Source organism: Aquila chrysaetos, chromosome 19 (assembly GCF_900496995.4).
Source record: "Aquila chrysaetos chrysaetos chromosome 19, bAquChr1.4, whole genome shotgun sequence".
NCBI classification, from domain to species: domain Eukaryota; kingdom Metazoa; phylum Chordata; class Aves; order Accipitriformes; family Accipitridae; genus Aquila; species Aquila chrysaetos.
Window position 1 is genome coordinate 20,598,623 of NC_044022.1, and position 17,174 is coordinate 20,615,796.

At 37.9% G+C, this 17,174-nt stretch overlaps 1 protein-coding gene across 33 annotated transcripts in view; it reads right to left on the reverse strand.

Annotated features, from left to right (window-relative positions):
• The window catches only part of DLG2 (discs large MAGUK scaffold protein 2), a 1,026,767-nt gene that overhangs the window by 440,143 nt on the left and 569,450 nt on the right, over positions 1-17,174 (reverse strand). For 2 of the 33 annotated variants that reach the window (XM_030042417.2, XM_030042414.1), the window contains exon 1: positions 13,885-14,444. The exons of 28 other annotated variants lie outside the window; for them this stretch is intronic. In XM_030042417.2, the coding sequence (XP_029898277.1) occupies positions 13,885-14,202 (318 nt within the window). In that variant the 5' untranslated portion in view covers positions 14,203-14,444. Of the gene's footprint in view, positions 1-13,884; positions 14,445-17,174 lie in introns of those variants that run through there. 3 more of the 33 variants (XM_041118542.1, XM_041118541.1, XM_041118543.1) reach the window with 3 other exon arrangements.

Here is a 17,174-nt window from a genome sequence, read left to right on the forward strand (position 1 = left end):
AGCCTGGGAAAGTGGATTTTTCCCTAACTTTTTGGTTTCTCAATGCCCAACTCAGTAATTTAATGTTTACGTTAATTAGCAGTAAATTAAGTTAAATTCCCCAGGTTGAGTCTGTTTTGCCTGTGAAAGTAATTGGCAAGCAACTTCCCTATTTTTATTTCAGTTCATGAGCTTTCTTGCTCCTCTTTTTCCTATTTTTGCCACTGCCCTGCTGCAGAGGCAGTGAGTGAGTGGTTGCATGGGTGCTTGGCTGCCAGCTGGGGCCAACTCACCACGACTTGATCTACCATACATCCGATTAAAGCACATTTCGGGAGACTTTCCATTATATTTAAAAACCTATCTTATAGAATACCTAAAGCTTTTCCAGTATCTCTGAAAAACCACTACAGACATGTAATACCTCAGGTCAAGACAGTGATGACAAAACATGAATAAAGAACTCATAATGAATAAAGTATCACAAAAGATAATGCAACTACATCAAATAAAAGCTCATACAGTTCATACACAAAGGCACAACTGTCCCAGGTACCCCTTTATGTTTTATAGGAAAAATAGCATTCCAGGTCCCTTTATGCCTTATATGTGTAATGCCATTTATAATTTATGCTTATTTCTATGAAAACAAGTACTGCTATCAATCAAGTAGATGTTAAATAATTCAACCAGTAAGATTACTTTTTAAAATTTGGTATAACAGATCAGCTGGGAATACCCCATTATGTCTCCAGCAGAGAATTTTAGAAATTACTTAACTGTACTTCACCCTTTTACATCTCTTCAACTGGATTACTGCCTTCCTATGAAACATTAAAATGTTTAGTTTTTAAAATACATTTTAGTAGAGAATAGCTTCTATAAAGCTTCATTGGAGTTTTGCCAATGGGTTGTTTACAAACCTCTAATACATTAAGAACAAATGACTGAGATAACTGAGTAGTTCACTTTGTAAGTATTTTATATTAGAAGAATAAAAACAATATAGCCATGTAATTTTACATGCAGGTGTATTTATTTATGGTTGCAGAAATGCGTGTGCTGTTTAAGTCTGAAGGGCTTTGGTGGTTGTTCTTATTGAATTTTAAAAGGGAAGTAAGAACAGTATAGTGATTGCTAAGTTCCAGCCCAAAACTCTTGCATCACTATGGCTGAACTTTTGCATCCAATAATCAGAGGCAGTAATATTGCTTTATAATACTTTCAGATCAACTGAAATCCTACTTCACTAACTTTTCCCAATAGTGCTGCAGTAGTTAAAGATCAGTCATTGCAGCAATTAAAATTGCCTTCTGTGGCCTTCAAAGTCCTTTGGTGGATTGAATCTGAGAGCAAGATGTCTACAAAAATATAATTTTATTTCCTCCTTTCATCTACCAATTTTGTTACTGTAATTTTAAGATAAATTAAAAATGATAAATAAATACAGGAGTAGCATTTTTTGTGCATTTGATATATACAACTTTGAAAACACCTTTTTTTTTTTTTTTTTTTAAATCCTGGCAAATTACATACCAGATGGATTTTTTTAAGGATTTTTCTCCTTTTTCTTGACTTTTACATAGAAATGGAAAAGACAATAGCATGAACTAAAAAACCAACTAATCAATCTAATTGCAGGTTAGAGTATTATGGTCCCAGTTCAGCAGGGTACTTTTATGTTGACTTCAGCATTCAAAGTATTGCCAGTAATGCTAAGTCCCACTAACGTAGACTGTTTCAGTGTGCTTAGGGAACAGTGGTAAGCACTGCGCTGAACTGTGGTCCACAAAGTTTTCAGTTTCCTCTCTATTGGCATGGCTTCCTATTGAACTTCTGTTTTTCAGATGTCCCTGAAGAAAAATATTGTTTAAGAAGTTTCACCTATCTTTGATGACTTCTTGTCATTGTTTTGTTCTTACATTTTCAGGATTTTCTCCTCTTACTCCAACTTTACCAATTTAGTAGTACAAGAACTGGTTAAACTGTGTTGTCCAGCTCTGCACAACATCCCAGCAATGAGGTCAGCTCAAACTGCTGAAGCGACCATCCTGTACTGACGGAAAGGCTTGAAGTAGTAGTGCTGGTTGAGTAATTGCTTCATACCTCCAAGCCAACATGTCCATCACCCCAAGAGTACAGCCCTTCCTTTAGCTGAAGTTTCTCATAGATTGAATGAGCTGATGCAAACTGACCCACGTCAGCAAAGACCTCGCTACCCACTGCAAAGCTTTCTTCGCTAACGTGAAGAACCAGTAACCTCAAAAAGATGGAAGTCCTATCAACATACACAGACTCATGGGTCCAGGAAGTCACTGAGATTCCCAGCAAGGGGACTGGGCTTGACGCCACACCTCCACGGTGGCCACAGGCAGCAAAGGCCCTTGAAGGTCCAACGGAGAACTGATTCCAGATACCCTTCCACATAGATGGGTTAGCCAAAACCCAGCATAAACCAGCTAAAAATTAGAGTACTGCAACAAGTAGTGCAGGCTGGTCCAGTCTAGCTGTTGCCTATATGACTAAGCTATGATAAAGGGGTTGAAAATGCAAAGCTCCCGCTCCGTTTTATGTACAATCCACAAAATGTTTGTTAACCTCCCTGCCTCAGCCTTCCCAGTCTGAATTGAATGAACGTTGACCTAACTCACGAATGTATCAGAGAACAAAAGAATCATATAGCTGTTCCTTCTGAGGCGCTTTAAGAAATGTCAAGACATGAGGCAGTAATGACATCTGGAGAAAAACCACAAACAGGATCAATTTTGCTTTGATCACCTTTCCTGCCCCTGGTTGTTTGTTGAACACCAACTAATACTTCAGAATGCAAAAAGAATTTCCTTCATCTTTATGGGTTTATTATTGCTATTATTATTAATAAAAACAAAACCAAGCTCCTTTACTCCTCATCTCCCTGCCATCAAATGTTTCTGATGTGGCAATTCTGTTCCCTTTTGCATTTTTCTGTTTTGTTAGATTTGCTGAACCCTCAAGTGCAAGAGATAACATGATGAAATAGAAACTGGCAGAAAGTACATTAAAGTTATTATCACCTGAGGACAAATCCTGGTAAGTGAACCACAAGAAAAAAGACTTCCATCTGGAAATAAGACAAAGAGCATACAGGTAAACCCAGTAATTCCACTACTGCTTTGGCAGCCATTCAAAAATGTGAAAATATAGATGAGGTATGAAAAAAAATTATGTAGAAGTAATGGGGCTCTTCAAAAAGAAGACAGAAAGGGGCAAAGGCGAGAAGTGAAACAAATACTAAATTTTCCCAGTACCAAAACGTGTTTTGAAAGAGTATTACATAAAAAGAGAAAAAGGCAACTTTTTGGTTAGACATGACAAGGGCTACCATCAGAAGATACAAGGACACAAGAATTATGAATCTGAAGAGCTTTTAGTTTTTGGCCATTCAGCAAAATATTTCTGCAATTCTGCATTTTCATCCGCTACAAAGAGCTGATTCATTCCTTTCTGTATTCTCTGTATGATTAACATAATGTTTTATTTCTTGGTACATGGACTAGCTTAGCTGATAGACAGCAACCAATGCTTAAAACCAAAACAACTAGGAGTGATAACCTCAATTTTCAGCACAAATTATTTAAAGGGTAATGTATGAGTTCCAAGTTTGTGCTGACTACATAGACTTAAATGCATCTCAGTAAAAACAGAAGATCCACTGAGAATACTGCCATGACAACTCAAAGAAAAAAAAGAACTACAAAAGGCAGTATTTTTGCAGATTTATACCCACAGAAGTGATCAGATTGCTACCACTTTTGTACTTGCAGTAGCTGAGCAAGCTAATAACTGCCCCAGAGGCAAATGCAGTATATCATGATTCTGCTTATCACATATAGTACATCTACACGTGGTACATTACAGAAAAATTACGGTATACTCAAATCAAACTGCAACAAACTGGTATTGCCCCTCCCCATATTTCTGTAGTGTTTCACTTGTTTAAAATTATTAAAGATTTAAATAATAATGATTAAAAATTATAATAATAATCATAGCAACCTATAAGCGTTTTTCAAAGTTGTTGAAAATCCTATAGGCCATTTTTTTCTGAAATGGCCAATGATTAATGTGTTCAGTGGATGCCTAGCTAAGTGAGTGTTTCCAAAAATTAGATTCCTTGAAAGTATGAAGATGTGGCACCCTCTTCTCCCATCACTTTCTAACCTCCTCCCCAATTTTGCGTGACTACGTCTCTAGCCAGTTGTTACTGGTTATTCACCTGCAGACAAGTTCTACCCATAATCAATCCCCTGATACTGTTATTCTGCTCTGAACATGCAATGCTAAAAAGCAGTTCCTGAAAAATTAATCAATGGGCACTGAGGATATACAGTTGTCAGTAACAGAATGAGCGTCATTACTGCAAAAGTTTTCATGCATTTCATATACAAAGGCATACACATCAGCAGGATGAATAGCCAGAAAAATATTAGTAAGCTGCAGTGGAGCCTGGATTTCATTCACACATTTTATGGATTCTCATGTTAAACAGTTTGGTTTCACTGCCATGTATGTGTTTTTTTCTGTGTGTTAAGAAGAAAACAGAGGAATGTACCGTAATGTCTCCAAGTCTGAAACCAGGAGCTGCGTGCTAAGTTCTAGTAAGTCAGAGATGTCCATGTCTAATGAGGAAAACTGATGATGATGAAACTTCTTAGATGTTTTATTTTTAAATAACTCCATATCCTAGGAATTAAAAAAAAAAAAAAAAAAATCCTTGCTTTGCCCATCATTAGAAAACGTCACCTGAACATCTGTCCTGCTTTGTTTTGTGCACAGCTGCATAAAACTTTATCATTTACCTATAAATGTATTAAAACATTACAGGTATTAAAACATGAACCCCCATTTGAGCAACCTGGTCTAGTGGAAGGTCTCCCTGCCCATGGCAGGGGGGTTGGAACTAGATGATCTTTAAGGTCCCTTCCAACCCAAACCATTCTGTGATTCTATCGATGTATAAAGGTCCTGTACACTATAAGTGTGCATAGTCAATATTAGCCTTTTTCCTTTTTTACAGGTACAATTAAAAAATGGGAAAGAATTCATGTCATAGGAGTGAGATATTTTACGGTAGAAATACCAGCTAGCTAAGAAAATTGCTGTACCAGAGCCACAGCCATATTCATGGAAGATGTGTATTTCAGTACTACACAGTGTAAGTTTTAATAACTGGGGTTGGTTGGTTGGGGTTTTTTTTTGTTTTGTTTTTTAAGCTATGTCTTACCACCTTTGCATAAAAAAGTTGTGTTTGAGATGTACACTGTTGGAAAATAAAACAACAGAAGTGTGTCTTTTCTACAGGCTTAAAGCACTTGCTTCTAAATTTGTGGTTGAGCAAGCCAGCGGTGTACAAAGGCCAAAGACTATTCAGAACACAGTAGCAAATGTGACAGCGTCAGCCCCAGAGAGAATGTGAGACCAGAGCTCTGGGTTTTCTTTACTGCCTTCTTACTGAATACCTAGATAAGAATTTATGGTTCTTCTTGCAAAATGTCATTTGCCTGTTCAAGTCTGCCTGACTGACTGCAGTCTCATATTGCTAAAGTCAATTGCAACAACTGACCTGTGACAAGCGACTTCTGTACTCATGACTGCAAGACGGACAGATTTCAAGAGAACCCGAATGTGTCTGCTGAACAGAAACCGAGAATAGAAATGGAAAGGGAACAAGGTGTCCCCCAAACTGTCCATTTCCTAAGTGAAACGTTCTTTTTCTGAGTTCTTGGAGGTAGCAAAGAGCTTGATACAAGTTTCTGCACTTAGCACAGGGAGGCCCCCAAGCGCTATTCTGTTGTCAAAACCAAAATGCACACATCAGATCGCACATTAAGCGCGGCTACCCTTGAAAGAGGCAGCTGCGCGCTGTCTTCTGGGACACTTCCCTTGTCACACGCTTCTGCTCTCAGCCTTGTGCTGGCACTAGACGCTGTGCTAGTGGACATCAAGCTGGGCCATGAAATAGGTCTCTCCAACACCTTTTTTTTTTTTTTTTTTTCTTCTGGTTTAACTTTCTGGCATATCATTTCTCTGAGCTCAGTACTCAATCGTACAAAGCAGCACAATGAAGGAAGCAAAGTAGGGCCAGGACCCCACTCCTCTGGCAGCCACTCTTAAGTGGAGCACAGCTACATTTCTCTGTCACAAAGCTGTCAAAAGCACGTATTTCACAAAATAGACCCTACAGAATGAAGAAAAGTGAAAACAGAGCTTAGACCTTACTCACATTTTCAATAAATATTTAATGTGCTCAGCTATCAGGTGAGCGATGACTGCAACATAAAAACTTGGACAAACCAGCACACGGATAAACAGCAAAAGTTTCTGTGATCGTGAATGCAACGAATACCAGTTCAGTACAGAGGAAGGGTTTATCAGAATTTAAAAGAAAAACAAGTGTAAACAGGGAGTCTTAAAAGCCTCTGTTTAACTGTTTTCATATCTGAGTGCAGCATAGCTGCTCTACAATGTCAGTAACTGGAAGCCTATGGCATTACTCCATTCTGCTCTCAATTGAAATGCACAATGAAAATCATTTGTCTGATGTTCTGTTTGACCAATTATATGAGCAATTTCAGCTGCTGAAGTAACCTGCTTCTCCTTGTACAAATACTTAATCAGAAAGCTAAAACTCCATATTAAAAGTACAATATATCTAAAACAAAACCAGATGTTATTTTGCTAAATTGGATTTTGTAGTGCATTCATAGCTGGCTCCAGTGACTTAAAAGAAAGCTTATACTGGAATTGGAATTTACGAAAGGATTATTTTGTTTGTTTTTCTGATGTTCATTTCAGATATTACAGAACCTGTATTTTGAATACATAAAGAAGTCCTTTTTGATCCCTGTATTTCTAACTCTTAAAACAATGGGAGTTTTTGAAATTAGGTGACCATTGAGCCAATTCATCTGATCAACTGCAGTAATTTATTAAAAAAAAAAAAACCTTATACAAAAAGGTAAATGAATATATGTTATTTAATTTATAAACTCTATTGTAACAATCTATGGCTTATTTCAAAACAAACACAGTTCTTAAAAGCAAAGTGATTTAATCCACGATTCTTCTTTGGCTTTTTTGGCTTTATTTTTATTATCCTTTATCCAAAGGCCACATGCAGACACAAGGAAACAGAGAGCTAAATTGGCAGACTCTGTAAATCCTGTCATTACTACAACCAGAAACTCCCTTTAGGTTTCTTTTTTTTAGGGAACTCTTGACATTTTCACAGTTGACTCAAATATCCCAGAGCAGTAGAGATAACCATTTCCAAAACAGAAATCAATTTTCAGGTTGTGTCTTCAAGTCATGCCGAAATAGCTGAGACAAATTCTGTCTCAATCTTAGCCATTGCTCAGCATCCAGCTATAAACTGTCATGCATCATCCTTCACTTATTTTGTTTTGATTAGACCAAAACCATCTTGTTGAGTTGCCATAAAGGTGTTGCATCTTTGAATGCCTAATCTATAGTAGTGGAACATTAGACAGAAAGCACAACCAGGGTTATCAAGTCTTATTGCTATCACCTTAAGCAAGCCATAAGGCAAGTCTTTTTTTTTTTTTTTTTCCCCCCTTTAGTCCAGAGAGCATCCAGTCTATCAGTCCTGTTAACATGCCACAAAACAGTTCCAGCAGCCTGTAACCTCATGAGTCAGTGTAAGAGACAGGAAGACTCAAATCCTACTGTGCGTCGCGTGCCATCAGAGTAATACAGGAGAGATCAAAGACTTTCCTGTGTTGTAAGTTCCCGTGAGGAGCTTGTTAGGTGACAATGTCTGGATATTCCTAGGAGTGGATTACATGACAGACTATAGAAAAAGTGTGGGGGGGGGTGGGGGGGGGGTGGGGAAGGGGGTTTTTGAATCCCTTTGGGCTCTTCCAGTCTTATCCTAGGAAAATGCCTTTCTGTTCTCCGATATGATGAACAGTTTATCCATGGGTGCATATACATGCCAAGTATTAGAAAAATTTATCAATAGCAGGAGGCCTATCAGAGCACTTGTGCAGTTTTGGCCAATTACCAATGCTACAAACAATCCCCTTCCAAATTCTACAATTCCCTTCCCATGTGCCCGTTCATTCCCCCTGAAAATCCCAGAAGCCAAATTATATGTCAAGGGGAGAAAATGTTCTTGGCTTCTTGAGGCATCTAGGAGGAGAATCTTGGCTTCCTGAGGCATCTAGGAGGAGAAACTTTGAAACATGGGATTAATTAAATACAAATCTAAATATGGTGCAACAAATCATGCAAATTAAGCATTAACATATTTATGACTTAACAATCAGCAGGAGCCAAAATGTGTGTAGATAAACTCTAAATCATTACAATCATTGGTTAGTACAGTACATAGCACATATTTATCCTTTTCAGTATTTAAATGAAAATATATAGAACATCTTGCACACAAATACTTTCATGTCCTGTGTGACCATGTCTGTTTCTTAACTGTCTTTGCTGCCACTTAAAATTATGTATTATCAAAAATATTAACACTGATGAAACACCTGATACATAAATAGAAGGAGACAGAATATATACAACAAAAGAAAAGAATATCCACTTTTCTTTTACTCCCAATGGCCTTTGCAAAGCAATGTTACATTATCAATCTAGGCAGAAGTGGCTGAATGACCCCTTGAGACACAGTGGAAAATCTGGAATGAACAACACATCCCTAGATTCCTGAATCTGCAGAGCACAAAGCCTCATGACTAGTGCTGGGGTTTTCTTTTTCCTTTTTTTTTTTTTTTTTTTTTAACCTGTATGTTATAGAGAAAGCCCAAATGTGTCTCAGCATGTTTAGTTTCTGATCTTTTCATGACATACCATGTCCATTTTTCAAATTGGAATCACGTGAACAGCCATTACGCTAAGGAAACCATATTTCCAAACAAACATTATGCAACATTCATGTTACTCCTGACCAGGAACGTTCCCTACATCACTAATGAGATTGCTGACCTCAACGCAGGGGACTCAAAGGCTAATCTTTGACCTCCTTTTTATGCCAAACATAACCTAAATATTTTGAATTCAGTATTAACAATGCTTTCCTGGTTTTGGTAGAAGAAATAGGTTAAACATGAATGTAAAAGCATAATGTTTTCTAAAGCAGCTGTCCTAGGAGAATGTCAGATATGAATGTCACCCAGAATGCTGTAAACTTCTCAAAGTCCTCTCTCAGTCAGTGGCACTGGATACAGGAATGGTCAGAACAGCATTACTCATCTTGCAAAAGAACACACTAACAGCTTTTGTATTTCTGCTTTGAAACATTGTCAGCAACCTGTGCAGCTGTCACTTAAAAGATGTACAAATGAGTTTACTTCTATAAATGCAGCACAATGATCCACCCAAGGCAAGATGCTGAATTAAGATACATCTTCCTAAAACTTAGGAGCTGTTGCCTAAATCCACTGATAAGAACATACCAGCCTGAGAATGGGATATGAACTTCTTTCTCCATTAAAAATTGCCCAGCTACTCCTCTCTGTTTTATCCTTCTTAACAGTGTAAGAGTTACATCAAATCTTTAACTCTTGACTTAAAACATCTAGCTCTCAATAGCCATGAAGATTAACAAAAAAAGAAGTTTAAAAGCCAAATAAACAGCATTACTGGACTCTCCTTTAACTGTTATTTTAGTGGCACTTGAACATACTAAATTAGAGAGAAAAGATCTCCCTTAGCTAACTAAAACAGCTCTGCATACCTCCATTGCCGGGAGTGACTTGACAGAAGGATGCCCAGTTGCATGCAGGAATATGTGATCTTGAAAGGAGTAATCTAAGCTTTCAAGAGCACAACCGATGACAAATCATTTATTTATACTGTTAGGAGAGCCAGTATCTCTCGGAATAGACCTTCTGCTTTAGTACTGTAGCCTTGAAGCTAGCTCTCACCTCATCTCACCATGCAAAGAGCTCTCAAATGGTATACTGAAATTTCAGCACTAGTGCCAAGGGCCTTCAAAGACGAAAGACCATTCTCAGCTGATACTTCAGAATTTGGCTACTCACTGCCTTTTTTAAGTCATGCCACATCTATAAACTAGGGCTTAGCTCACAAGACTCTCTACCAGGTAACCAAACAGGGATTCTTTTAAAAGACACTGACTGCATTGCTGGAAAAAAACAACCAACCAAAAAAGTCATCAAAGCTGACATTGACAGTAAACTATTTAAAAATATGTGAAAATTTACACTTCTATGTGAGTTTTCAAAGCAAAACACATGTATGCGTTTTTGCAGATGACACGTCAAGGGTACTATCTGATATGAGATGTTTTTCCTTGAGAACATTTCAAAATAGAAGGGCCAAAAATATGATAGCAAATAGAGTTAGCTGAAGTAAAGTGGAGTCCAATACTGTCTTCTGAACTGGGAAACAGCCAAAGATGGGAAACCACTTGTACCTCTTCCTTCCCCTTTAACAGAACAACATTGAGCTGTAGGAATCTAAAAACTTGCAGTAACACTCATATTGAAAAGGTGTTTAGAGGAGGCCCTCCTTCATATAGACTGCACAAAGTAAAATTTATACCTTGGACTTCTTAAAACAAGCACAACAGCTCAATCTCTGCAATTTGCTCTTCAACCTATAATCAAGGCAGTACAGACTCCTATCCCTCCGTCCCTTCTGCACAAAGAATAGCTGTTCATTGCACGCCTTCAGCTACACCTGTTACCAAACATTTCTAATCTGATTAATCAGTAAATTATATGTGCCAGCAGTCTATATGTGCCAACAGGGAAAGCACATCCAAGGTCACAAACGACATCAAATGTTAGAATGACCCATGGAAAACATCAGGTCACCTCCTTGCCTCTGCACCCCCCCCCCCAAATTTTGCTCAGATCTCTCACAGTTAGCATGACACTGACCTTAGATAAGAAAACACTGAGTGAATCACACAAATTATATGACTCTATGACACTAACAGCGATAGAGATAGCTGGTGCACCGCAGAGAAGCAAGAAATATTTCCAGGCAACAGGGACATATAAAACATGCCTATTAACTTAGTTTTATTCCTTTATTTTTCCTTCTTTTTTTTTTTTCCTCTTTCTTCTAAATAAAGGAAACAGAATTGTAAATGAGTTTGTCAAAAAGGACTGGAAGTAAAAAACAGATTAGGTCTTGGAATCAAATTTCCACCTAAACTTGATTTCAACTCACTTTCAAAATTAAGGGGTTTTTTTTGTAATTCCAAATGAATTTCTGTTTGGATATATAGAGAGCATTTTTCTACCCACAACTCAACATGAAACTGCGAGCAAACACAAACATGCAAGCTGGAAAAGCACAATTTCTAAGACAGTTAAAATATTAATAATACCAGAGTGCCATTCTTTTCTCTGACATACTAAAGAAGAAGGAACTGGTAAAGAAAATGGAGCCATGTCCTCAGCAATAAAAATCAACACTTTTATCAGGATCAGGATGACAAAGTGTACATTAGTAACAGCTGTCTAGTACGTACTCTAGGAATTAAGGACCTGTGCATTAAATTTGCTACTATAATACTAATCAAGCAGCAGTTTTTCCAAGGTGTTATGTCTTTCCTATGCTTGAAGAAGGCAGTCTTTCCCAAAAATGTCAAGCAGAAGAAAAACCTGCTTGGAACTTTAAGAAAAATCCCCTCCACCTTTGAAGCTGTCACTAGCTTATTTATTATCACATTTACACATAAGATGGAAATTTAAAATAAATTTTCCTTTTTTTAGGCCAGCACTTATAACCATTCCACTACTGCTCCTTGTTTTGGCGAGAAAGGTGACAATTTTCCTAGTCAACATAGCCCTTAAAAAACATCACTGACTTCAACTTGTATCCCCAAAGTAAGGGCAATTATTAAGGGCAGCTCTATAATGTTTTCCCATATTGCATCCATGCAATATAATTGACAAAATGATTGTCTAAGTGTATGTACATACAATATACATACACACACACATACACACTCTTTCCTTTCTTCCCATAGCTTGCACAATGCTAACTTTGCACAGAGAAAAAATGATAGATTATTATTTGAAACAGACCATCTCACAAATCTACAACACAAAAACCACCAAGTATTTGCCAAAGTAAGTACATCGGTCCATCCCTAGGCACAGAACATCAGTTTGATTGATGGTAGATTGATTCATTATAGGCAGAACCCAAGAAAGGAACTTTCCTAAACAGAATAAGGTAGTTGGCATTAAGAATGTGCAGTAAAGAAAGTTTACAGTGCAGAGTTCAAAATTAAATGCAAGAAAGTACATACACCTGAACAATTTCACAGTATCTAAACACGAGTGGATGTGATTACAAAAGCATTGAAAATACTGAAGTAACTTGACAATGCATCTATAACTTAGATACTGAAGTAATCTTAGAAATGGCCTTTAATTTTTTTTAATTTTATTTTATTTTTAAATCGCTCCGTCATTTGCTCTTTATAAATTCTACACCTTTGAAAACCAAGGAACTCTTTCTTTTGCAGTATCTTTTTCCTTCAAGATTTTTCCAAAACAAAAATCCTCAGAGCCTAAGAAAATGTGTAAATGTGTTTTATAATTAAAATTAGAACAAAGTCTAGTTCTATGTTTTATATATTATTTTAAGCATTGGCTTTATTCCAGCACGAATAGTCTTATGTGCTTTGTATATGACAGAAAATGTATACCTTATACTGTAGTCACATGCAACATTTTGGGCACTCCAAAATATATCATAAAGCTTAGTTTTTCCACTTGATAACAAATTTGAGGCAAAAAATGAAGCTTTTCATATATAGCAATCACTTTCAGTCAACAGAGCATCACTTTTTTAGACCATAAGACAAGATAAAGTACAGCTACACTACCTGACAATCCTTTGCCTTATTGCTTTTCTGTTCAGTGAAAATATATTAAAACCATTTCCATCAAAGAATTGATTTAATCTCTAGAGAGAGTGCACATGTTCAGTGTGGGCTAAGGCTAGTTAAACTCCAGCGTATACTATTTCAGTAAGTAAACATGTATCTCAAAAACCTATTTCAACATTAAAATCTGCTTTTTTAGTGTGAAATTACGGCAAAAGGATTTGATGTTGACATAATACAAAGCTTTTGAATGATCTTAAAGTTTTCTAAGGGAGAAATAAAAGCATGCATCAGTGTAGGAAGGGTTAATGCTTTTTAATATTAACCATCATATGAGTGTCACTGTGATTTCTATTTCACAGTGCTGGGTTATCTGGTGTGTAATCATTCTGAGCCTGATTGCTTACAGGTATCTGTACACATCCTAGACCCTGGTTGGTTTATATTTTAAAATACACTGCCTTGCCATTAAATAAAGATCTACAGATTTGTAAAAGCTAAAGACCTATTTCATATTTATTAAAGATTTCAATTACGTTTGAAGCTGAAAAGAGGAAAAACAGGTCACACTTTCTCTTATTAATAAATCTAAAACACCCCCTCCGTGTTCTCTATTTAAAATAACCTTATTAACTTCATGCAATATTTGAAAACAAACTGTTTACAGAAGCAGGCGAAATCCATTACGGGGGGAGGTGGGGGGGGATAAACACATCCTTTCTTTACACAGCACGACGGAATACAAAGTCTGTAGAACCTGGAGATAGAAACCAAAGCATTTTACCAAGAAAACCCTTCCAAGAGGACCCCACAATTTCCACAGGCCACAGAGAAATCAATATTCAAACAACAGACATTACCGACCGACAGCTCGCCCTCGCACGTAATTTTTCCAGAAGACACCACTAAACACAAATCGAGACACAGCACGAAAAGTTGCCGACACCACCAAACCTCACTTTCTTTCCCTGGAGCATCCTCTAAGTCGCTTGGAGAGCGAAGAATTGGCTCACCTGCACCGGGGGGGACCAGCCGTGGGCACAGGCGCACTCTGACCACCACTCCCCGGGGCTGCCCTGGGGCTTGGCTGGGGATTTAGGGGGGCTCTTCCGCACGGCGTCCCACAAAGGGACAAACTTGCTCCCGCTCTGGCTGGCACCCCCAGGTCCCCAAGAGGGAAGCGCCCGAGAGCTATACCGGAGCCCCGGAGGATGCTGGTGCCAAGGACAAGCGCAGCGGGCGTCCCTCGCTACGGGGGGCACGCTCCTGCCGGCATCCGACCCCTCGGACCCCCGGGCGCAGCTGCGCTGCTTGGCAAGGGGCGCGTGCATGGCGCACCCAAGGCTTCCTTTGGCCAGTTTGCAGGAAAGCGCTTCTCCTCCCGGGCGTGAGGTCCTTCGCCGGGGCCTCTCCAGCCCCCTTGGCAGGAGCTAGCGGCGGGGCATGGCGGGAGCGGGGCGCAGCAGGAGCTGCTGGCCAGCGGCTCGCTGTCAATACCGGACTCCACTCGCGCGGCGACTTGACAGCATCCCCGCTGCAGGCAGAAGCAATCAATGCTCTACGTGGCTGGGACGCCCGCCTGCATCCCTTTCTGGATGACAAACCACGGGAGAAAGGAGGAGGGAAAAAAAAAAAAAAAAGGCAAACCCCAAAGAAAAAAAAAAAAAAAACCCACTCTTGCAATTTTCAGGAAGATTTAGTCTTTTTCTAGCTGACCCTGACACAACTTGCAGGCACCCTGCTGAAGCAGATTTGTATCTACAAGCTTTACAGGCAAAGCGCTTTCTTGTGGAAATAGCATCTAGACAAACTACTGAAAGAGATACCCCTTTGCCAATGATCAAAACAGACGCGGGAGTCGTTTTTTCCCCTGCATGCCTGAAAAGACCTTGTCAACAAAATTGCATCAGAAGATGCAAATGACAAGTTCAGGAAGAATGTTATCTGCCCTAAATGCTAAACCATAGCATAAACTTTAGTCTGTACTAATGTACATAAACATAACGGAAAGAGAGCAAGTGGCTGAATTTAAAAATAAATTCAAAGATCTATGCAACAAATTAACAAATCTCCAGCAGCTTATATATGTAAATGTGAATATATTTATTTGTGCATCAGGTCTTCAAGATTATGATTGATGTATCATTTTCTCCTCTTTTTTTCACCCCTTACAAATTCTTTGGTGCTTGCCAATAACCTTCTGTACAGGGTTTTCTCTAAAACCCCTCCTGAGTTTTTCCTTAAGTTTTCCTGCAATCTTTATTTGCAAGTAGTTTCTTTTCTTTCTTCTCATGGAAGTGACGGGGCTGTAAAGTGTATGAAATCTGGGCTGATTGTTTCAAGCATCTGGAGAGGTTCAGAGATAGGCTCCAGTCTCAGGTGACTAAGTTAGCCCCTTAAGACTCAGTGGATCTTGAAACCCTATAAAGCTACATTTTTTTGGTGACTTTCTTTTAACCTAACCATGTTTCAGGTACTTTTAACCATAGAAAATAACCAATTGATTTTTAAAAACAAATACAGGACTGCGTGACAGAATCCTTTTATGTGCATTAGTGTTCAACTAGGATTTAAGTACACAAAAACTAAACAGAATTCATAAGTGATATACATAATTTTACCATTCCAAAGACTAAAGCAAATTTACTTTTAAAGATTTTAAAGACAGAGACAACTATGACTATCTAAAAAATATACTTTCAAATGAGATAAATGAATTTTTACAAATGCTTTGGTGCAATGATTCTTGATTCAATTATTTAATACCTCCTACATTACTAACCTAAAATTCCTCAAAGCTTAGACATTGCTAAAATACTTAACCATACAACCTGGCAGTAATTCTTAATGAAAAATTATGGCAATGCTCTATAACAGTGGAGAAAATATTTTGACAACATTGTAATTCAAATTGTTGCATATGAAACTAACATCAGTTTTAACTGTATTTTCATTCAGCGTGCTTGTCCCAACCCAAACTATACTACAATCATGTTATGATGTAAGGTTTGTTCAGAGCTTTGCTGAAAAGCCAAAATCATACACCTGGCTGTGTCCTCTCACACAACAAGTGCCCAACTGCGAGAACTCTCATAGCTTTGCGTACAGTTAAGGTCACTTTGTGTTTGAAAATCAAATATTTTAATGCACTTCTGAATTGCAGGTGTAGATATGGAAGCAGCTCTTAAAATCTGAGCTAAGGCAGTCTACAAGGTAATCATTGCTACATGTAAAGTAAATGTAAAGATACATAAGACTGAATCCACGTTTCTGCAATTTTACTCAAGCATAAGGAGTGAAGGTGTGCGAGCTGTCCAGAAAGCGGCTTTCCTCTCGTGCTCAAGGGTAACTCAACCCTGAGCACCTAAAAGCTTGCCTACCAGGAGATAATCAAACTCATGACTGCATCGTTTCCAACAGTCATGGAAAGAAGAAATATGTAAGAAATACATATATTACCATTAACTGATGCTATAAAATCACATATAAAATAACATATTTATTTATATACTGTATATATTTAAAGACAAAACACTAACAAGGCCAAATTCAGATTTCACTTTCATCATCATAGACCTGTATTAGCAGTGTCCATCAGCTTAAGACCATCAGCTTTTTTGTCACGTAGCAAGCTACCCAGATCACTCCAGAATATACTGATGCTACTGCAACTTTCTCAAATGCCAGTCAGAATCTAAAAAAAACATTTTAAATATGTCTTTCAAAGCTATTTGGAGAAATCTGGATAATTGCAGAAGTAAAAAAAAAGTTCATATATAAATTTTAAAAAGGCTACTCAAAAAAAGATATTAAAAAAAACCCAAAACAACAGGGCAAGCAATGGCTACAACATGGTTGGGGAGTGGAAAGAATCTACGGATTCTGTGACCAGACACACATCTACACTAATAATATTGGGTAAAGCCACCTGTACCAGAGCACTAAAATGTCTCTCACAAACCCCCATAGTCCTGTATTTTAAAGCAGTAGGTGACCTTTTAGCAACCTTACTACACCCCACCAGAACAATGTAGAACTGCAAAAGCATCCTCTTGACTGTAATGTTTATTCATACACTGTTAAAACACTATATTTGAAATAGCCTCTTATCAGAATGTGGAAAAAGTTTTTTTCAAAAGAATTTGACACCACTGAACTTACCCTGAACCTGCCTGACACTTCTAGGCTATTTCAAAATCCATAAATAAAAAAAAGAAATCCTATTAATAAATGATTTAACTGTCCACTTTTTTTTTTTTTAAAGTTTGTCACTGCCTGTGTGAGACAAAAACACTTGAATATG